The 16,525-nt window shown below is 41.4% G+C and overlaps 1 protein-coding gene across 1 annotated transcript in view; it reads left to right on the forward strand.

Moving 5' to 3' along the window:
• The first annotated feature begins 427 nt into the window (after window positions 1-427).
• LOC145414666 (alpha-mannosidase 2-like) overlaps window positions 428-16,525 on the forward strand; it is a 64,655-nt gene continuing 48,557 nt past the window's right edge. The window contains exons 1-3 of the mRNA XM_080284185.1: window positions 428-435; window positions 1,218-1,351; window positions 10,655-10,968. Coding sequence (XP_080140311.1) covers window positions 428-435; window positions 1,218-1,351; window positions 10,655-10,968 — 456 coding nt within the window. The remainder of the gene's footprint in view (window positions 436-1,217; window positions 1,352-10,654; window positions 10,969-16,525) is intronic.

Raw genomic sequence — 16,525 nt, forward strand, 5'->3', positions numbered from 1 at the left:
CTATGTATCTATCTATTGCCAGACGCCACAATCCCATATGGGGTGGCCATTTGACTCTGAGTTATTCGTTTTACAGGGAGGGACACTAACCCTCCACCAACCCACTTGACATGTAGGGAGCACGTATGGTTTGGCTATATGGTTACCACCCAGTGTTGTAAATGGTTTTTTGGCTTATAGGAAACCATTTGGCTTGTCACTCAATGTAAAGCCACCAGTAATGGAAAGAAAAGCATTAAGTAGTGACAGGAAAGATGGGAGAAATAGGAAGAGAGGAGCGCAGGCACAGAAAAAGAATGATAAAGGCTAAGGAAGAAGTAGGCAGCACTACATCAAGTGAGTGGATGATGGTTGCCACCACCTACCACATATACTGTATATATATATATATATATATATATATATATATATATATATATATAACAGGATGTTCAGGTGTGTGAGAGAAGAAAGGGAAGTGTGAAATAAGAAGTGAGTATTGAGGGAAAAATGTGCATGTAGTATGAGGGAAAGATATACAGTAATTGTTTTTTCATTTAACAGATATGGAGACACTTGCAGTAAGTGCTTTATTCAGGCTAACATCAGATTATTTTATCTAATTGGGAGACATGATATCCTTTCATTGCCATGGATGCAGATAGATATTCTATTCAGGCTAACATGAACACTAATCCTGGTAGCCAGTGTTGCTCACTTTTGACTAACTTTTTGGCTGCTCAGGATAACCCTAGATGATTGTACTGTATTCAGTTGAGATATATCCTAGCAGTAGAAGGGTTTTGGAATTATTATGAGGAAATGAGTAAATATTTTCCAGCAGCCCTTTGCATTTTTAAGGAAGCATTCCCTTTAAAGGAATTGCTGTACTTTACCATAATTTTTGATAAACCAAAAGGAATACTTTGGTTTTTAGAGCCTCATCACTGTTTCTTATGAAGCAGTCAACCGTATCAAACCACACTTTGCTTTCTAATAAAAAACTAAAAATATATATATATATATATATATATATATATATATATATATATATATTTATATAGATATATATGTCTGTGGTCATAATGATTCCTTAACTCTCATCTTAAGTCCCAGGACCAACTTGCCTAGCCCCGGGCTCCTACGCTCCTTATGGGGCAACATAGGATTGGATGGTGGATGGATGGATAATGATTCCAGCTGTCTGAAGGGGATATATAGACATTTGATATTTGCAGGGCACACCCAACCCTTAGACAGCAACTGAAGGACCTGGTGTCCTCAGGACGGGTTGAGATTGCAACGGGCGGATGGGTCATGACAGATGAGGCCAATGTTCACCTCTATGCCATGTTGGACCAACTCATTGAAGGTGAGGACGGAGTGGTAGTAACTGATTTTAAGAATTCTAAGAGAAGCAGGGGTCTGTTACGTTGTTAGGTAATCTTGCTGGACCATGCCATACTTTGAGCTTTAACTTCCTTGTACAATCCGTAGAAAGTGATTGCATGTTATTACAGGCCACTAGGAACAGCTAGAATGTAGTGATTGTAGCATTTAAAGATTATTTTGAACTCCCAAAAAGTAAGAATTACACAACCTTGTTATATTGTTACTTATATATTCAGCAGTTATTATCCTTTAATTATTAGCAGCACATGAACCCATTTCAGGCTACACCCCTAGGGGTCATTCCCCCACCCACATGTTTTCCCTGATGGACCTCTTTTCATCCCTTGGACCCATTTTTTTCATGAACCCAGTTTCCCCTTTGGATCCAGTTTCCCCTTTCAACCTGATTTCCCCCATGGATCTGTTTCACCCCATGGGGAAGTAATGAATCCCCAGACCTGTTTTTCTTCTTGGGCATATTTTCCCTCATGGACCTCTGTCCCTCCATGAACTTATTTTCCCAGTGAACCTGTGATCTCCCATGGTCTTACTTTCCCCATGGATTTTTTTTTTTTTTTTTTTTTTTTTTTTTTTTTTTTAAGCCAAAATTTTCACCTGAGCCTCTTTCCCCCAAGTATGTCACCAACCCATACATCTACTCACTCACCCTGTGTAGAAAGCCTCTCTCCTGCCTTGTCCTCTGGGGGGCCATACATCCACCCACCCATCCTACCCACCCAGCCACCAGTCTTGGACCTCCAGCAGGATGATTTGCAAGTGTGTACACTTTAGCATGTGTGTGTACTTAGACTTAGAGAAGGCCTTTGACAAGGTACCTCATAAGAGACTAATGTGGAAACTAGAATATATAGGAGGATTAAAGGGGAAACTTCTGGAATGGATGAGAGACTTTTTGAGAGAGACAAATGAGGACAGTAATAAAGGAAAAGATGTCTGGATGGAGAGAAGTAACAAGTGGAGTCCCTCATGGCTCAGTGTTGGCGCCAGTAATGTTCCTAATTTACGTAAATGATATGGTAGATGGAGTGAACAGTTATGCAAGTCTGTTTGCTGATGATGTAAAGATCTTGAGGAAGATAGAGGTTGAGGAGGATTGTAAAATACTGCAGGAGGATTTGGATAGGATACACAATTGGAGCCGGACGTGGGAAATGAAATTTAATGTAAAGAAATGTAAAATAATGGAAATGGGTAAAAGTACCAGGAGACCATCACTGAATTATTTTTTGGGTAATGAATTAATCACAAAAAGGAGAGAAGAGAAAGATTTGGGAGTGCTGGTCCAAGATAGTTTGTCACCAGAAAAGCACATTAACAAGATAGTTGGAGAGACTTATAAACTCTTGACTAACATAAGAGTAGCATTTCATTATATGGATGAGGAAATGATGAAAAAATTGATAGTGGCCATGATCCGCCCCAGGTTAGAATATGCAGCGGTAGTGTGGTCCCCACACAAAAAGAAAGATATAAACAAGATTGAGAGAATACAAAGAACAGCAACCAAGATGGTCCCCAGTCTGACAGACCTGTCGTACAGAGAGAGGCTGGAAAAACTGGATTTGCCTTCGTTAGAGGAAAGGAGAAAGAGGGGAGACATGATTGCGGTGTTCAGGACCATGGTGGGAGTAGATAAAATTGACAAAGAAGATCTGTTTGTATGGGATAAGAGAGCAACAAGAGGACACGGAATGAAATTGAAAAAGTCAAGCTGCTTGAAGGATATCAAGAAATATAGCTTTCCTTACAGAAGTATAGACTTATGGAATAGCCTGGACAAAGAGATCGTCCAGTCTAAAAACTTAAACGAGTTTAAAGCTAAATTCGACTTATTGAGAAACAGCGACGGAAACCCACAAGCATAGTACATTCCGCGTATATCACAATTAGGTATATTAGGTAAATACTTAAATATTTGGAATGACTTAGACAAAGAGGTGGTGCATGAGAAAAACATTCATGTGTGTAAAGGTAGACTTGATAAATGTGGATATGGAGACAGGACAACACGAGCATTGCTCAATTCCTGTATACTACAAATAGGTAAATACACACACACACACACACACACACACACACAAAAAGGAGAATTACTAGCACAGACTCTTGTAGGGAGCTACAAGAAGAATTAAATAAACTTCATGAATGGAGTAGTACATGGCAAATGGAATTCAATGTGGACAAGTGTCATGTAATCAAGATTGGTAAAAGTGGAAAAAGACCTGATTGGGATTATAAGTTAGGAAGTAAAACCCTATACACATCAGAAAGAGAGAAAGACTTAGGTGTGATTATCAATAACAGACTATCTCCGGCTGACCACATCAGCGAGAAGGTACGGAACATGTATACACTGCTTGCAAATATGAGAATAGCATTCACATACATAAATGAAGACATGCTAAGAAGGATAATAACATCATTCATTAGACCAACCCTGGAATATGCATCAGTAGTCTGGAGTCCTCATCTCAAAAAGCATATAGACAAGATTGAAAAAGTTCAAAGGGCCGCTACAAGATGGATACCAAGCTTAAGGGACCTAAGCTACGAAGAAAGACTAAACAAACTGAATCTACCAACACTACAGGAGAGAAGGAAAAGAGGTGACATGATAATGCTATATAAGTGCATATCAGGGAAGGAGAAAATAGACATAAATGATTACTTAACATATGGAGATGCATCAGCAAGAGGACACTGCAAAAAACTGCATGAGAAGAGAGGTGATAAAGACGTAAGGAAATTCAGTTTCCCAAACAGAGCAATTGATCAATGGAATGCACTACCGAATGAAATAGTGTGTGCCAAAACAATTCACAGATTTAAGGATATGTACGATAAATATGGTTTCAGACACGGGACAGTACGAGCTTGACTCATTCCTGTAAAGATACAATTAGGTAAGAACACACACACACACACACACACACACACACACACACACACACACACACACACACATTAACAAGATAGTTAGAGAGACGTATAAACTCTTGACTAACATAAGAGTAGGATTTCATCATATGGATGAGGAGATGATGAAAAAATTGATAATGGCCATGATCCGCCCCAGGCTAGAATATGCTGCGGTAGTGTGGTCCCCACACAAAAAGAAAGACAAACAAGATTAAGAGAATACAAAGAACAGCAACCAAGATGGTCCCCAGTCTGGCAGATATGTCATACAGAGAGAGAGAGGCTGGAAAAGCTGGATTTGCCTTCCTTAGCGGAAAGGAGAAAGAGGGGAGACATGATTGCAGTGTTTAGCACGATGATAGGAGTAGATAAAATTGACCTAGAAGATCCGTTTGTATGGGTTAAGAGAGCAACAAGAGGACACGGAATGAAATTGAAAAAGTCAAGTTGCTTGAAGGATATGAAGAAATATAGCCTTCCTTACAAAAGTATAGACTTATGGAATAGCTTGAACAAAGAGATCGCCCAGTCTAAAAACGTAAACGATTTTAAAGCTAAATTTGACTTACTGAGAAACAGTGACGGGAACCCACGAGCATAGCACATTTCGTGTATATCACAACTAGGTATATTAGGTAAATACATAAATATTTGGAATGACTTCGACAAGAAGGTGGTGCAGGAGAAAAACATTCATGTGTGTAAAAGTAGACTAGATAAATGTGGATATTGAGACAGGACAACACGAGCATTGCTCTATTCCTGTATACTACAAATAGGTAAATACACACACACACACACACACACACACACACTGTGGAATAACCTGGACAAAGAGAACATCCAGTCCAAAAACTTAAACGAGTTCAAAGCAGACTTGGAGACAGCACCCCACGAGCATAGCACATTTCCTGTATATCACAACTAGGTAAATACACACACACACACACACACACACACACACACACACACACACACACACACACTATAAATTACTGCAAGTTAGTTCCTTCTTGTTCGCTCATAAGCTCCAAGTGAGCAATTCTGAATGTTCAGTAGAATATTAGAAATTGTATTCTGTATTTGGGACAGTGTGTGAATGAATTTGGGATAGTGTGTAGGAAGAAGAATCTGAAAGTTAATGTAAACGAGTACAGTTATAGTGTTTGAGAGGAATGAAGTCACAGAGTGCACAGGGAGGTTGGATGGTGAGAATATGGAGAATGTGAGTGCATTCAAGTACTTGGGTAGTGTGATGAGTAAGGATGGAACTTTGGGGGATGAAGTGCTTGAAAGGGTACAGCAGAGAAGGAAGGTTGTTGGTTCACTGAAAGCAGTGATGAGAAATAGGGAGTTGAGTACGGAAGTTAAGAAGTCACTTCGTGATAGTATTGTGATTGCTACCCTTACATATGGAAGTGAGGCATAGACCTTGCTAGAGGGGAACAAGTCAAGAGTGAGAGCAGTGGCAATGAGTTACTTGAGAGGAACATGTGGAGTGACATGGAGGGACAGGTTGACAAATGAAGAAGTGAAGGAACGTTGTGGGGTGGATGTGGATGTGGTTGAGAAGATTAGGAGAAATACACTGAGGTGGTTACATGTGGAGAGATTGGAGAATGAAAGACTGACTAAGAGGGTGTATGTAGGTGAAGTGGAGGGAGGGAGAGGTAGGGGAAGACTGAGGGTGAGGTGGAGGGATGGAGTTGAGAGGTATATGAGGGAGGGGGGAGTGAGTTGGGGGGAGGGTAGTCAAATGGTGGGTGACAGAGCAACTTGGAGGCGTTTTGTCTGCGGCCACCCTTTGCGGGATTTGGGCGTTGGGCTATAGATAGATAGATCGATAGATAGATAGTATTCTGTTTTTTTATATTGTTCAGTTACTTACAAAATTTACTGTACAGTTCATTTGCATGTAGTATATGGTTGCAGTAACAAAAGATAGAGTTACTGTACTGGTAAACAAAAACCTATATTGTTTTTACTACAACTTGACAAAAATTTTCGTTCTTCTGCAGCTTATTTCTCATACCATAGTGGCAGAAATGATAGTTCTACAACACTACATCCTCATAGTAGCATAAATGACAGAACTTCAGCTCTACATCCTTTCCATAGCACATCTTCATGATTAATGTCATGTTCTAGTGTAATTGTAATACTACAACTCAGTGATCATGATGGAGTGATGGGAATTTTAGGCCAAGTTAGAGTAATGAGAGAGTATAATTAGTAGTAGTTGCAGTTGCAACCCCAGGTTCATCTGAATGTGAACCCGGTAGGGTGCAAGGAGAAGTTGATCTCCATGTGCAGTCCATCCTCCCCCTTTCAGAGGATAGGAAAGAAGCCAAAGGACACCAGCATAACCAGGATGCAGAATCAAACAGTTAAATGAGTGCCACATGAGGTGTCCCTCTCCAGCAGTAATTAACATAACAGAATATGTAAGCAAAAGCAATTAAACTTCAGTGATTTATGCAGAAAGAAACTACTTGAATATACAGATAGCATTTATCCTACATTCACTTTCACTTATTTAACCTAATGAAGAAAACTCGATGTGCAAATCACACTGTAAAGGCTAGGGTGCTTAACTGATTGAACCCATGAGCTGCTTTTTGTCTGTGTAGATCCAGTAATAATTGCCTTCTCACCACCAACACTCTTCCAGTATCACACATGATTCCATGGGAGTGCAGGCAGGATTCTAAGGGAGTTGCTAGATCAGCATCAGTAGCCTCCACAAAGGTTTCTGTTGCTGGAAAAGGTGATTCTTCCTGGAGATAAGCACCAGTACTTTTCTCTATTGAGACTATAGAGGAAGTAATGCAGGCTGCTATGTGTCTAGGTCAGCGGTAGAGAGAGGGGGAGGTGCGGATTGCATCATGTAACAATTTTTCTCTCCACCAAGTGGGTCTTTACCACTCACTCTGTGTATATTATCTTTTAATAATCAGTGGTGAAAATTTTTAATCAGCTCAGTAATAGTTGCTTTATTTTTCATTGTAGATAAACACACACAGTTCATTTATGAACACTAATTTTCTGCAGGTGTCAGAAGTGTGACATAGCTACTGGTATTGATGAGCACTGTTTGGATATTCAGTGATGATAATTTTCTGTCATGCACTAACATTAGGTTTCAGTTAAGTACAGTACTCAGTAAATAAGTTGTTTATATCCAGAGTTTACTCATGAGATAGGAGAACTGAGTGGTATTATAAGATTTCAGAGAATAGTAAGGAGTCTGTTATTAAGTGGTTCTGCATCCAGAAATACCTATACTGTATATAGTTTTTGTATTTTATTTGTATTTTATTTTATTTCATTTTATGCATGCATTTTTTTTTTTTTTTTTTTTTTTTTTTTTTTTTCAGGCTTGAATTGTGAGTGTAAGTTACTATCTACAGAATAAGAATTCAGAGGGAAACAAGGGTCTTTTATTTAGTGGTTATAAATATACTGAATATCCAGTAATAAAATTTTCCTTAAAGGCATGATTGGTGACTGTATGGATGTGTGCCCCATTTCACATGGCATTCTGTTGATAGTCCTACTTTTATGCTTTCCTTTTTATATGTATGAGTCTTACACACTCAATATACTGTACAGTAGATGCCAGATTTAATGAACTAATTCATCTAACCCCTCCTCTGTTTTCTCGAATTTTCCACAAAGTTGAGCTCCATGACCAAGGCTTAATGTAAGAGTACTTTCCGCTGAATCCTTGAATGCAGCTGTCAAGCCAAGTTCCTGACAATGCACACTCAAGCCTAGCAGACTATGCTAACTCGTAATGCTACACACAGCAGTCTCAACCCATAATTAACCCCTTAAACGCGGCCGTGAACAGTCGCGTCCCCCCGAGTGGCGGGGTTGTATCGCGGTCTGAGTACCTGTAGGAAAATATTCGCCAAAAATCAGAGATTAACCCTAGAACATTATACTTGGTATGGCAGATAGTACTTACATTCAGCTTTCTCCAGAGACAGGTGTTGAGCCTTCATGGACTACCCAAGGACTTGTGGAGACTTGCAAAGTTGGGTAACCAATCTTCACTTTCACACCTCCAGCAACCCGGTTTCCCCTCTACCACAGCCTCATTCTGTGACAGTAAACTTTATACTACAACGTAAAGGTAGTTAGGAATCCGTATTTGTACAATAAGCACTGAAAATAAGGCTAAATCAACGGAGCGTACGGCCAACATGCAGTGCGGCGGCGGTCTTCCCGTCACTCAACAAACATTTCCATTTTCACAGCTAAAAACATGTATACTACATTATTTTCAATCATATTACTTCCCAAAAGATCACCACGGCGCGCTTTTTATTCTGCCTTACGCCCATCACTTTATTCTCGTTCCTGTCGGCCGCCTGCACTGACTCGGAAGAGCTAGAACTCGCCATAATGTCACTTTGAAAGCCTGCGGTAAACTCACGCTAAACAGGGGCAAACCGTGAGAAAAAAAGCTAGTGTTACAACTGGGGAAACAAGTATTTCCTATTAGCATAAACTGCTTGTGAGAGGAGAGCATAGATTTACAGTTCTGAGCACTCAGAGCGCTGCCATGTATCACAGCCAGGCTGGCAGGGGCCATGGTAGGGGGCGGACTGGGGAAAAACATGATACTTGGCAACAACGGAGGTCAGTGGTACAAAGGTCAAGTGTGCTAAAAGTAACTAAAGGGTCGCGGTACTGATAGACAATACCAGCTGGAGCCTGCCTGCCCGCGGTTATTCAAAATTTACTAGAATCGCAAACACGACGCTCCGCCGTTATGTCCTTTTTGCTGAGCGTCGCAAACGCGACGATCCGCGTTTAAAGGGTTAATAGCCCCACTTAAATGCATTATTGTGTACATGTTAACAATGATACATACAGTAACTTAGAATTAAAATGTGCATGCATAAAGAATAAGGTGAGGATAGTAGTGAACCAAATAGTTTAGTAGAGATAAAGATAATAAACTACAGTAAAGCTTACCTCCAAAAGTAGGAGTTCTGCAATTGTTGCAGAAATATGCCTGACACAGGCAACCATACTGGTCCCCCAAAACCTGTGTCAGGCCTGGGTGTGGTTTAGTCACTGTCCGAGTCACCCTCCATCAGCACTCAAGGTGGTACGAGGGTGACAGAGGGGCTGGGGAGCATCGGAGATGGTGCTCCATCTGCTCAGTTATTTCCAGTTTCTGGCCAAGAGAAAGTCTCACTTTCTCCTTCTTTTCTTGAACCTTAGGCCTGGTTCATAAAAGCTTTGGTTCACTGGGGGGGGGGGGACAAGGCTGCAATACAAGGGCAAAGCTGCACAGTTGTTTACAGCTGGGGAATTGCACGAAGACTGCATGCTTGGGGCAATACCACACACGTTGGTGAGGGGAGTGTTTCCGATATGGGCTCGATGATGTGCTCAGTTTACAGGACTTTTGCAGTAATTTGGTGTTTTTTGGAACAGAAATTCCATAATGCAGTTATACTCGTTTTAACAGAAATTTCTCTTTAAATTGGGCAAAAATATATCGGGATAAAGTAATTCCGTTATCTTGGGCTTCCGCTAAATCGGTGTTCAGTAAATCAAGCTATCTATCTATCTGTCTATTGCCAGACGCCTAATCCCTTATATAGGGTGGCCACAAACAAATAGTCTCCACGTCACCCTGCCCCCCTGCCATTTCACTGCCCTGCTCCCAGTTCACACCCCCCTCTCTCATATACCTCTCCACTCCATCCCTCCATCTCATCCTTGGCCTTCCACTCCCTCTCTCCCCTCCACCTCACTCACATACACTCTTCTCTTCAGTCTCTCACGCTCCATCCTCTCCGCATGGCCAAACCACCTCAGTGTGTTTCTCCTAATGCTTCCTATCACATCCACATACACACCACAATGCTCCTTCACATCCTTATTTGTCAGTCTGTCTCTCCATGTGACTCCACAGGCTCCTCTCAAATAACTCATCTACTCATCTACTGTAATTAGATGTAAATTGATGATGATGGTGGTGGTGGTGTGGTGGTGGTGGTGGCGGCAGCGGCGGCGGCGGATGATGATCAGCAGCATCAATAACAGCATGACATCATATTTTCATTCTGCCATTGTTTAAATTATTGAATGTTGTTGTAGCATTCCATTATTTATTGACAGAAGTGATACTGTAGCACTTAAAACCATTGTAAAGCATGACATTTCCCAGGTATTTTTAATTTGGTTACAGCTAGATGATTTTATTCAGCTGAGAGGTATCCTCTGCTCTGCAGAGGAGTGGGTCACATCAGTATGAAGAACAAGTGCCTTAAGTAAGCCATTCTTAGGATAGTAAAGCTAACAGTTGGTTAACCCTCAGGTCACCAGTGGTTGTCCAATGTGCTGGGTGTGCGGCCAGAGAGTGGATGGTCTGTGGACCCATTTGGCCACGGTGCAGCTGTTCCATACCTTCTGCACGAGTCTGGCCTGCGTGCTACAGTGATACAGCGCATACACTATGCATGGAAACAGTGGCTGGCAGAACAACAGCTGGGGGACTTCATGTGGCGACAAGTATGGGATGCAGAAGGAAACAGTGATATCCTCTGCCACAACCGGCCGTATGATATATACTCCATCAAGCACTCATGTGGTCCTCATCCTCAGATTTGCCTTGGATATGATTTCAGGAAGGTGAGGATGTGGTACATACAGAAGTTTCTATGTAGTGCTACAAGATCCCATCCCATAAAAGAAGAATATTTTATGGACAGTTTTGTTCATTGTATCTGAAAGTATGTCAGATGTTAAACATTAATTACCGGTACTGTTTACAGTATATGATAGAATAATTCCTCTTTTGTATTTCCTTCATTCTTTACTCCTCCTTCTGCCTGTTGGTGACTTTACACTCTCACTTGTATCTCTCTCTCTCCTTCATTCTTTCCTCTTCCTTTTGCCTATGAGTGACTCTACACTGAGTGACAAGCCAGATGGTTTCCTGTACACCAGGAAACCATTTACTATGCTGGGTGGTAACCATATAACCAAATTATGGCATCTGGTGGTTCAGTGGGTAATTAAGGTGCTCCAATCAGATTGAGCCGGTGTGGGTTTATATACAAGGGTTTGTTGGGGTTTATTGCTCACGTAATGCCACTCAGGGATGAGTGAGGCTGGTCACTCTCATCTTAAATGTCAGGACCAACTTGCCTAACCCCAGGCTCCTATGTTCCTCATGGGGTGACACAGGATTGGATGATGGATGGATGCCTATTTATGAAATTCCAGGTTTGGATGTTGGCCATTGTAATAATAAGAATATCAGTAATATTAGGATAATATATTTAACCCTTCACTGCCAAGCCCCTTGTAAAATCTTGTGCACCCCCACACCAAGTTGTCATGAAATTTTCAGTCATTCAGTTCTGAAATTTTTAGTCTAGAATTGTTTAGGGTCTGACACGCTTGGAAGCAACAACAGAAATGCTGTTATCCACTGGCATAAGTTAATATACAAGGAGTTATTAGACTAGGGTTATTACATTATAGGCTCATTGTCGGATAAAGTAGAAGGTAAAGGTTTGGGCAGATGCCATGAGGTGCTTAGCCTTGGTGTTCTTCTCCATAGCATTGGCCTTTGAGCTTGTGGTGGGTTATTCACCCAGTAACATAGGATACAAGGTCACTGCATCTTCCAGGTCACCACTGATACCTCCCCTAAATGTTACCTTATGTACAGTACTCCTTTTAGCCTACCAGCCCATAAAGAGTGGAATAAGGAGTTTAACCCGCCCCATACTCTCAACGTATGATGCACGTTGCAACTTTTTTTCGCACTCAGTCCCCACAACGTATCCTTCCTTTTCTGTCTTTCTCTCCTTTGCTCTTTCCTCTTTTTTCTGCCCTATGGGTGACTTTACACTCCCTCTTCTGTCTTTCATTCCTTCATTCTTTCCTTGTTCTTCTGCCTATGGGTGATAACCCAAGTGATAAGCCAAGGAAGCCATTTACTATGCTGGGTGGTAACCATAAAACCAGATTATGGCACCTGGTGGTTTAGTGGGTAATTAAGGTGCTCCAAACGGATTGAGCCTGTGTATGTTTATATCCAAGGGATTGTTGGGGTTTATTGCTTATGTAATGCCACTCAGGGATGAGTAAGGCTGGTCACCCACATCTTAAATGTCAGGACCTTCTTGCTTAGCCCCGGGTTCCTACGCTTATTATGGGGCGACATGCGATTTGATGATGGATGGATGGATGTATATATATATATATATATATATATATATATACACAGTATATATCTCTCTCTCATCTCATCTCATCAGCCATTTGAGTGTCCACTGCAGGACCAGCCTATCCCTACCGAAGTGGGGATGATATAGCCACTGTATCTCTACCAAGTGGCGTATGCTGTCTGGTAGAGATTGTATGTTGGTTGAGAAGTGCTTGTAAGTGTAATTGTGGTGTTGTAGTGGCTTTGGATATGTGTGTAGTCTGTCAGCCAAGTGCAATCAGCCTGCGCAAGCCAACTGGGTGCAAGCATACTTTATAGTATGCAACGCTGATTCAACGACAGAACTCCTGATGTCCGCCAAGCAGTACGTGGCTAGAAGAACGCTCCCAAAGTTTAATACCCTGACAGGGCGCGAACCCTCGTTCTTCAGTGTACGAAAAAGCACACTTTACCACTGTACCACATATATATATGTATATATATCATCATCCAGACCTCCATTCCCACCCTAGGGCTGGGTGATGAGTAGCAATGTCCAGACAGCCCAAATTTGCCCAATCCAATTGGTCACGCTTCCATTCACTCATCATTCAAGCCCCCCAAATCTTGGCTTTATCGGATATGCCAAAAAATATACACCGAGTTTTGTAGCTTCACATAAATGTATCCAATACAGTCAGTCCGGATGCTGCCACATTAAAAAGGGGTGCCAGATCCCTGATCATGCACTTCTCACAACATTCATCCAGCCAGTTCGATCTCTTGTCAGTTCCCTAGCCTCACCGACTTCCAAACCTCTCTTCCTCACACACTCATCCACCATATCTCTCCACCTTCTCCTTGGCCTACCTCGCCTCCTTCCTCCTTCAGATTCACTCAGATATACCTTTTTTACCACCCTGTTGTTATCCATTCTCTCTACGTGACCATACCATCTCGGTACACTCTCTTAGATTCTGGTGTCCATTGACTTCCTTACTCTACATCTTTCACGAATCACATTATTTTGTATCCTATCCACCCTCTGTACTCCACATACATTCCTCAGCAGTCCCATCTCCACTGTTACTCTTGTATATATATATATATATATATATATATACACAGTATATATATAAAAGTGGTAAGTGGGGGCACTCACCATCCACTCACTTGATGTAGTGCTGCTGTTGGGTGTGTGTCTGCCCTTTCCTCTCCTCCATCCTTCTTTCCTTTCATCCTCTTCTGTCTTTCTTTCCTTCATTATTTCCTTGTCCTTCTGCCTACAGGTGACTTTACACTCCCTCTTCTGTCATTCTTTCCTTCATTCTTTCCTCTTCCTTCTGCCTATGGGTGACTCTACGCTGAGTGATAAGCCAGATGGTTCCCTGAACACCAGGAAACCATTTACAGTAAAAGTCCAATTCTTCAGCATCCAATTCCCTGGCAAATCTGACATTTCGGCAGTTTTGAGAAACAGTCCCATTTACGAAAATCTCTGATCGTTCGGCAGATTTTCCTATTTTTTTCGTCAGTCTTGAAATTCTCCATGAGGCTCGCCAGCTAGCTACCCGCCTTTACCCACCTTAGTGAGTGAGATAGTGGAAGTGATGGAACGAGTCTACCACTGCCATGAAGCTCAGAGGCTAGCTCTTTCTCCCATAGCATAAAGAGAGGACAATCATGTAGTGAGTCTAGCATGGGAAAGAGAATCTGTTTCGCCATTCTTCCGAGTTGTTGCCGTGCTGCTGCCGACTTCTCTCGATTCTTCTGTGTGCTTTGTGAACTTCGTACCGAAATATATCTGAGATTTATATCCGAGTGTGCTGTAAGCACCGTAACATCAGACAGGAGCTTTGTAACACCTGAGTGGACCACCCGTGTGTTGTGAACAGTATAAACATCTGCGTGCTTTGAAAATGGCCTCCACGAGTGGAAAGTTAACTGGTGTTAGCAAGAATATGTAAATAAGGAACCTACTATAAGTTTAGGTAAGTGCATGTGAACTTGCAGGCCTACTGTACCATTACATATGTAAATAAGGAACCTACTGTAAGTTTAGGTAAGTGCATGTGAACTTGTAGGCCTACTGTACCATTACATTTATATACAGTATGTTCACTAATTTCTTTATTTTTCATATTCATGTATAGTACTGTATTCATTACAGTGTTGTACAGTATCAAACAGTATACAGTTCTCTCTCCAAACACATTTGTAATGATATGAGTAGTGATGATAGTGTTCACCGAAACATATAAGGTACTGAGTGGGTAGGGTTTTTGATAATTCGGCAATTTTGATTTTTCGGCACTTGCCTGGTCCCATAGATGCCAAAAAATCGGACTTCTACTGTACTATGCTGGGTGGTAACCATATAACCAAATTTTGGCGCCTGGTGGTTTAGTGGGTAGTTATTGTGCTCCAGTCGGCTTGAGCCTGGGTAGGTTTATATCCAAGGGGTAGTTGGGGTTGATTGCTCATGTAATGCCACTCAGGGAGGAGTGAGGCTGGTCATTCTCATCTTAAATGTCAGGACCAACTTCCTAGCCCCGGGCTCCTATGCTCCTCATGGGACAATGTAGGATTGGATGATGGATGGATGGATACATATATATATATATATATATATATATATATATAAATAAATAATAATTTGGTTTTACGCCAGGTATCCCCGAAGGGCTAAGGCGTTGCCTCTGGGTAGAGGACTTTTGGACTGGAGCATGTAGCATTTTATGACCGGATGCCCTTCCTGATGTCTACCAATGACCCTTGGGTGGATTCGATCCTCCGACCCTTCAGCCAGAGCGGAGCGCTCTAACCCACTGAGCCACGGCTGCCACATATATATATATATATATATATATATATTTACATCCATGGGGACATCAAACAACCCGTGTTTCACACCAGCACTGATCTTGAACCATTCGCTCAGATACCCTCCTACCCTTACGCATGCTTCACTGCCATCATAACAGCTATTAATGGCACTTAGCAGTTAATGATATACACCATACATATGCAAAACCTTCTATAACCCCTCCCTGTTTACTTAGTTACATGCTTTTGCCAGATCCATAAATGTCATAAATACCTTATAGTCCGTCTCATAACCCCTCTCCACGATTGGTCTTATTGCAAATATTTGATTCACACATCCTTTACCACTCCAAAAGCCACCCTCTTCATCACTTACCAGGCATTCTGATATATCCCTAACTTTATGATAAAATCTTCCTCATACCTTTCCTGCATCACTCAAGAGATGTATGCCACAGTAATTTTTGCACTCACTTCACTCATCTTTATTCTTGTACAGGAGTGCAGTCACAGCCTTTTTTACTCTACTGGTACAGTTTCACTCATCCAAGCTTTTGTACATATCTCTGAAATTATATTTCAGTGTCCTCAGCACTTACTCATCTCTTCATACACCTTATTAATACCTGCTGCCTTCCCATTCTTCATTTAATTTACAGCATTCTTCACTCTTCCAGTGTCATGTTTCCTTGCAGTACATTCCTCCTCTGCACACCACCAAAATCAGTCATGTTTACAGCTGCTCTGCTTTCACTGTTCCCATTCATCAGCCATTCAGATATTCTTTCCATCTACTTCATACTTCATTTTTATTGATTAGTATTTTCACTTCCATCTTTCCTACTTTCACACTTCTTTCCACTTTCAATTCTGCATTTTTAGCACCTTTCCAGAACAATTTCCTATTTTCAGAGTAACTTGCATTGATTTTCCTTCCAAGTCTATCCCTTTTTCATCTTCAGTTGCCACTTCAACCTCATTTACTCCACTGCTCTTTCAACCACTTCATACCACCACTCTGTACCTTTCTTCTTAGTTGCCAGTCTCATGACACCACACAGTGCTTTGGCATTCCTAACAAAACATCCTGAGATGCATTCCATTTGTCCAGATCATTTTCCTCCCATTCCTTTGACCCTAACTCCTCCACTGCTTAAGTCTGGTATTCATCAGCCACATTTTATGTTTCACAGCTTCTCCACT

The sequence above is a fragment of the Coenobita brevimanus genome, chromosome 100 (assembly GCF_032717465.1).
Source record: "Coenobita brevimanus isolate Jiangsu-jjx chromosome 100, ASM3271746v2, whole genome shotgun sequence".
In the NCBI taxonomy this organism is placed as follows: domain Eukaryota; kingdom Metazoa; phylum Arthropoda; class Malacostraca; order Decapoda; family Coenobitidae; genus Coenobita; species Coenobita brevimanus.